This window comes from Silurus meridionalis, chromosome 12, assembly GCF_014805685.1.
Source record: "Silurus meridionalis isolate SWU-2019-XX chromosome 12, ASM1480568v1, whole genome shotgun sequence".
Classification (NCBI taxonomy): domain Eukaryota; kingdom Metazoa; phylum Chordata; class Actinopteri; order Siluriformes; family Siluridae; genus Silurus; species Silurus meridionalis.
Window position 1 is genome coordinate 3,618,970 of NC_060895.1, and position 7,629 is coordinate 3,626,598.

Consider the following 7,629-nt stretch of genomic DNA (forward strand, 5'->3'; position numbering starts at 1 on the left):
CGGGTTGTTGGACTAACGGGTTGAGGGAAGTGCTAGCTCAGTGGTTGAGGTGTTGGACTAACGTGTTGAGGGAACTGCTAGCTCAGTGGTTGAAGTGCTGGACTAACATGTTGAGGGAAGTGCTAGCTCAGTGGTTGAGGTATTGGTCTCACGTGTTGAGGGAAGTGCTAGCTCAATGGTTGAGGTATTGGTCTAACATGTTGAGGGAAGTGGTAGCTCAGTAGTTGAGGTGTTGGTCTAACGTGTTGAGAAAAGTGGTAGCTCAGTGGTTGAGGTGCTGGACTAACGTGTTGAGGGAAGTGCTAGCTTAGTGGTTGAGGTGTTGGACTAACGTGTTGGGGAAGTGCTATTTTAGTGGTTGAGGTTGTTGGACTAACGTGTTGGGGAAGTGCTAGCTCAGTGGTTGAGGTGTTGGACTAACGTGTTGAGGGAAGTGCTAGCTCAGTGGTTGAGGTATTGGACTTACGTGTTGAGAGAAGTGCTAGCTCAGTGGTTGAGGTGTTGGACTAACGTGTTGAGGGAACTGCTAGCTCAGTGGTTGAAGTGCTGGACTAACATGTTGAGGGAAGTGCTAGCTCAGTGGTTGAGGTATTGGTCTCACGTGTTGAGGGAAGTGCTAGCTCAGTGGTTGAGGTATTGGTCTAACATGTTGAGGGAAGTGGTAGCTCAGTAGTTGAGGTGTTGGTCTAACGTGTTGAGAAAAGTGGTAGCTCAGTGGTTGAGGTGCTGGACTAACGTGTTGAGGAAGTGCTAGCTTAGTGGTTGAGGTGTTGGACTAACGTGTTGGGGAAGTGCTAGCTTAGTGGTTGGGTTGTTGGACTAACGTGTTGAGGAAGTGCTAGCTCAGTGGTTGAGGTATTGGACTTACGTGTTGAGAGAAGTGCTAGCTCAGTGGTTAAGGTATTGGACTAACATTTTGAGGGAAGTGGTAGCTCAGTGGTTGAGGTGTTGGTCTAACGTGTTGAGAAAAGTGGTAGCTCAGTGGTTGAGGTGCTGGACTAACGTGTTGAGGGAAGTGCTAGCTTAGTGGTTGAGGTATTGGACTAACGTGTTGGGGAAAGTGCTATTTTAGTGGTTGAGGTGTTGGACTAACGTGTTGAGGGAAGTGCTAGCTTAGTGGTTGGGTTGTTGGACTAACGTGTTGAGGGAAGTGCTAGCTTAGTGGTTGAGGTGTTGGACTAATGTGTTGTGGGAAGTGGTAGCTCAGTGCTTAAGGTGTTGGACTAAGTCATTCAGGAACATTGTAGCTCAATAAAGAAGGTATTGGACCAATGTTTTGAAGTAAGTGGTAGTGTAGCGCTTGAGGTGTTGGACTAATTTGTTGAGGAAAGTGGTACTTCACTTTTTAATGTGTTGGACCAATTTGTTGAGAGATAACTCAGGGGTTGAGCTGTTAGAATAATGTGTTTAGGGAAGTGGAAGCTTAGTGCTTAAGGTGTTGGACTAGTGCATTGAGGAACATGGAAGCTCAGTGAATAAGGTATTGGATGTGTTGAGGTAAGTGGTAATTTAGCAGTTGGACTAATTTCTTGAGGAAAGTGGTACCTCAGTGGTTTAAGTGTTGGACTAATGTGTTTAGGGAAGTGGTAACTCAGTGGTTAATGTGTTGGATTAGTGCACTGGGGAAAGTGGGAGTTTAGTGGTTGAGATGTTGGACTAATTTGTTGAGGGAAGTGGTAGCTCAGTGGATAAGGAAATGCCAGCAACACCACTACTAGGAACTTAAATAACACTCTTGATCCTAAACAGCTATGTTGTAAAAATGCCATTAGATGTGATTAAATTAAACTCTGGATGAGGGCGTTTGCCAAATGCTGTATGTTGGTGAATCATATTTCATGTATAACATGCCAAATTTTAAGCATTTTTGAAGAAGCATCTGACCAGGCTACATCTGCTTATTCAACCCTGAACACAACCCCCTAACAAACAACCACTTGAATTACTATTTCCACTCCAGGATACCATTCCAACCTGTACAGCATAGCTCTTTGACCCTTGACCGTTAGCCCCTCCCAAAATTGGCCACCACTTAAAGTCACAGTGAACCCAGGTCTTCAAAAGGCAACACGTTTTTGCAAGGATGTCAGCTCTATAAATGTAATCGTGGGTATGTGTGGTAGAAAGATGGTCAGCAGGGTTAAGTGGGTGTGGCTGGCACAAAGGGGGGAGGGGCTTTTTATCTTTACCAGACCCCATTTTAAAGGGGTGGGGTGTCATTACCCTAGCAATCTGAAAACTGAATTAATGCACACTCTGTCCTCAAGAAGAAGAGAATAAAAATAAATAAATATATATACAAAAAAAATCCACAAACACAGTGTGGTCATGCTGATTAGTGAACAGGGATTTGAGAAATGTGTGAAGGTGCTGGCCATAGTAATGGACACATAGAGTATAAAACCAGAATTAGACCCTCTGTGATTAAAAGACAATTGATATTTTCATTTCTTGTTTCCACCAGTAATTAATGCCTGAATGACACAAACACTTCACTATTGATTCACAATTTTCATCTATCAGTGACAAAATAAATATCATTCTACATATCACAAAGGACAAACGCACAGTCAAGCAATTTACTTCCGTTTGATGCGGAATCGGTTTGGTCCGGTCGTGGGTGAACCAGACGGAATCGGAAAACATGCCGATTTGATATCCAGCCCGAGTTGTGCTTGCGTTTTCCGCTAGGCAAGTGGCTCAAAAGTCATGATTCCAGTTCATAGCCGTAGTTCAGGCTAAACTCGGCTAAATTCGGAAATATGGCTCTTCCATAGAGGCGATAGTAAACATGGTTCGGATGTAGTAAAGGTGGCGCCGCTTCCTGACCGAAAACATACCTTCTTTTCATGGCATGGTCTTTTATAGTTGGACATTTAAATACGAGAATTTCCCCATAACACTTTATCTGAAGCCCATATTCATAAATCAGGCTCTGTTTCAGCATGTCTTTCAATGAATAATCCACTTTATAAATTAAAGGTTGTGCTTTTTGAGTATCCCATTCTTCATAAAGTCCCCATTTACTGTTATGATAACTTTCACTCGTCTGGAAAATGTTTTTGGAGATTCACGGATTTTAGTTTAGTCAAAGGTGATCCAAACGTTCTTAGATTTTCTAGTCCAACTCATGGAAAGCATATCTTAATGGGTCTACAATAGCTTTGTCCACAAGGGCATTGTCATGGTGGATCAAGTTTGCTAGTTAAATTTAATTCTAGCACACCCATATGTTGTACACAATTGGAAAAGCAAGGTGTCCTAGTACTTTTGTCCAAATTCTTTTGTCCACTTTATAAATATGGAATCGTGTGACTACTTGGCAACCTATAATGTAATCATTGTGTGCTTCAAGTCTCAAGTGAATATGTGTTTAAACGTGTTTTATTAAAGCTCGTGCTTTTATAAGGCCAGTCAACGTTTGTAGTGCTAGTCAATCTACAGGTTAGCATGAAACATTAAAGATAAAACATAAAAAATGTTAAAGATTTAAAAATAGATAAATAACCGGGATAAGAAAAGTAATCAGGAATGCACAAAAGGAGTTGGACACAGAACAGGTGAACACAATAGGGTAGTCACTGGGACAAGAAATGTAAAGCACACAGGAAATGGGAATGCTACCAAGCAGTGCTTCATGGGATATGGGCTCCATAGAAAGTGTTTCTTTTTCATTCAGTTTTTTTTATTTTTGGTATTGCCTGATACAACTTAAAGGGATGATATGGTTAAGCTAGCATTCTCACTGGCTATCAAGTTTTTAGCATTTCCTTCTTTCCATCTTTTTAATGCTCAGCACTGTGTGCAAATTTTGTGAAGTCCTTATGAACGGAAAAAAAACCTCAATAAGAGCACCAGAGATATCAGGCATGAAAGTGGTTGAGTTTGACTTGAAGAGAAGATCAGCACCTCATAGTACACGCAAGACCTCAACGATGATCCACCATTGCAACGGTTCGTTACAACACCCAATGTCCAAAATAGATTCCTTTTCTCAAAATAGTGCTTTTGTTATAATCCCTATATGCAAAAAAAAAATCAATCCTTTTCACATTCCTTTAAGACATATATCCAAAAATTTGCACATTTAATTAAATTTTTTATAATTTTTTATTTTACATTATATTATATTATATATTATAAGCTATAGAGATTTTCTTTTCATTCAACACTATGAAGTGTTGCTGCAACATAGAAACATAGAAAAAGAAGAGGGAAAAAAGAACAGAAAAAAAAGAAGAGAACCAAAACAAAAAAATACCAACTTCCAGGGGATGCGTATCATCACATGGCTAGTTGTTTTGTAAATTTGTTTAAAAAACCTCTAAGCATCGTTTTTCCCTGTTTTCTTTGTTTTGTTTTTTTAGATATAAAAAAAGTACAAACGTTGATAAGAAACCAAGGACACTTAAATCTGAACCTCCTCAGATTTAAGTCGATTTGCTACAGAATTCAAATAAATTCCCTTTTGCTTCCTATTGGTTTAACAGCCACTGTTTGGCCACACCCCCTTGCTCATCCAGCGTTCCAGTATCTGTGGACTGAAGGCCTGAAGGACGAATATTACTCGCTAGCTGTTTACCTCGGCCGCTTTGACGTGTTAGATAGCTGTGTCCCAGAAGACTGTGGTTTGGGCTGAGTAGGGTGGAGGGCCGTATTTTTTGCCCCCGTTGGTCTTTTTCCAGCTGGGGAGGATGGGCATGCTGTCTTGTTTGCACAGGGCCTTGTCGGGTTTCTGCCGTGCCTTGATCTCCTTGCAAAGATGCCGTTTCTTCTCGATCATCTCCATCATGGTGTTGTCCCCGCATGCCCACGGCAGTGGGGGCATCTGGGGGGTAAGAGAACGTTGGTGCCATCTTTACCCTCGTGTTTGTTTTATGTTTATCACTAGTTCAACTCAACCTGAACGTCTCAGTTTCAACAACTGCCTGTTTCCTATATCACATGTAATAACAAGACATTGTTCTTGTCCTCGTTGTCTAATAATAGAAATTGCAATATTTGTGCATGGAAAGTTTGTTGTATTCAGAATCATGTTATGCACTGACTTCATTTGGTTGTAGCCTTGAATTCAGATTATGTGAAATTATAAGGTTTATACTTGTGTAACCTTTCAGCTGTTTATGATATAGCACATACTCCAGCACTATAATAGTATGATAAAATAAATATATATAATAATAATAAAAAATAAATATTAATATTATTAAGCTTAAAAAAAGCAAATACATTCTATATAGTAGAATAATAATAATAATAATATTAATAATAATTATCATTATAATGATAATTATTATCAGCTTACACAATAGCAAAGACATTCTATAAAGTGTGCCTTTGGGAATTACAGTTTGGGAAATATCCACACATTCTATCTATCTATCTATCTATCTATCTATCTATCTATCTATCTATCTATCTATCTATCTATCTATCTATCTATATATCTGTCTGTCTGTCTGTCTGTCTGTCTGTCTGTCTGTCTTGTCTATCCATTTAATGTATCTTATATATATTCATATTTATATAAAAACAATAAATAATAATTGATAGATAAGAAAATGGCAGCCTATTATTTATCTTATATAACTAGCCATCAAAATATTTCTGGATTTATTTAATTTATTTTTTAAAAGCGAACTGAATATCCGTTCCGGTTGGCAATTCGTATCGAACTCGACCTTTTCCGAAAGCATTCCTTTACATAAAAAAATAGACCATGTGCATTAGAAATGATCGTAGTATTCATATTCCTTTGAAGATCATTGTGTGTGTGGTATTTTATTGTAACCCCCCTACACACACACACACACACACACACACACACACACACACACACACACACACACACATACATATACCAACAATCATATGCACTAAGACCCCATGTACATGCACAACTACAAGTAAATGCAAACACCCTAGGACACCCACCCACACACACCCACACACACACGCCAACATTCACAGAAACACACAAACGTTTGTGCTTTGGAGGTAGGAAGCTGCAGACACACACACAGAAAACACAAGACAAACAGGATAACAGGAGAGTGTAAACCACTGACATGATTTTATTATTGAGTTTGGATTAGTTTTTTGAGGATTAGTTTGTCGGGCGATTTAGCTGCTTGTATTGCATGTTTTGTTTTGTTTTTTCTTTAGGTTTGCTAGTTATAGATACACATATCCAGGGATTCGGTATTGGTCTGGTGCAATATTTATATACATGATGTACGATAACAGTTTATGACACCTACAATTTTCTTTTGTTTCCGTGCAACAAACTAAGTCAAAGTGACAAACACAGAAGACCTGAACAGTGAAGATTGGACTGATAGAAATTGCTACGGAGTCCAAATTGGAAATTTTGGGCTCGAATGGAAGATCTTATGTAAGACAAAGAACAGGAGAGAAGATGTTAGCAAACTCCATCACACACACAATCAAACATGGTGAAAACTTTGTTTTGGAACAGGGAGGTTTGGAGACTTATTCAGCAAAGTGAAAGAAATCCTGAACCAACATGGCTACTATTCCATTGTTTGTCGTTACACCTATCCGTCTGGACCGCGGACCATCATTCAGAGAGCAAACAATCGTCTGGAGTGTTATCTTACATGGAACAGTCTGCCCAGTCACCGCACCTAAATCCTATTAAACTGCCCTGGGATAAATTTGATCTCAAGAAAGGAATTTCCAAACAAGTATTTCAGCTGAACATTAGTCTCGAAAGCAAAAAGTTGTGTATAAGTGTTCTTAATGCTAAAGGAGAATTTTTCCAATTTCAAAAAAGCTGAATATCAGTACATTTATATATTTGTTCTGTCAAAGGAAATCGTCATACTGTAAATTGACCTAGTTTGTTGCATAGAAACAAAAGGAACATGCAGGTGTCTTTAAAAAACCATAAAAAACTGGGTTTCCAATTTTTTGAGAGGAACTGTATATATATACAGACATGGACAAATTTGTTGGTATGTTTTAAAATATAAATAATTGGACAAATATAAACTGTATATATTGGTATTCCGAACTAATAGTTTGGACCAACCACAATGCTTTTAGGAAAAAATGAGACACGATATTTTGCTAGATCTGATACCCTCTATCTATGAAGGACACAATCCATTCCATTCCTCAGGTCTCTACGCATTTTTTTACTTCAAAATTCCATACTTTTCCAGACTCAAATATGCAGAATTCCCTAAAGATTTTTAAGACCATATTTAACATCTGAAATAATGATTTTAAATTCCAACTATCGGATGCGTTATGCTACAATTTCGGCAGTATTTCAGAATCGGAATCTCTGATGTTTTCCTTGTGTTTAGTCGCACAGTCGGGGGGCGCTGTACTGTCACAGTAACTGCTGCCTCACAACATAACAACCAATCACGGTGTGAATTTTAGGCCACGTCCACACTAATATGTTTTGTTTGGAAAAGGGATATTTTTGTTTCTGTTTTGGCCTTCACACAGAGAAATCCCATTTCGTTTAGTCAACGAAAACGTAGCTCTTTGGAAAAGGCTTTTTAAAAAAAACTATGACGACTTTTAATTATTGCCACGAAGTTTCAAAGAACCGGAAAGTACATAAACGGCAGGCGGAAATGACATCTCAGTGTC

At 38.8% G+C, this 7,629-nt stretch overlaps 1 protein-coding gene across 3 annotated transcripts in view; it reads right to left on the minus strand.

Annotated features, from left to right (window-relative positions):
- Positions 1-943: 943 nt before the first annotated feature.
- The window catches only part of nyap2a (neuronal tyrosine-phosphorylated phosphoinositide-3-kinase adaptor 2a), a 47,321-nt gene continuing 40,635 nt past the window's right edge, over positions 944-7,629 (minus strand). For all 3 annotated transcript variants that reach the window (XM_046863370.1, XM_046863371.1, XM_046863369.1), the window contains exon 7: positions 944-4,828. In XM_046863370.1, the coding sequence (XP_046719326.1) occupies positions 4,601-4,828 (228 nt within the window). In that variant the 3' untranslated portion in view covers positions 944-4,600. The remainder of the gene's footprint in view (positions 4,829-7,629) is intronic.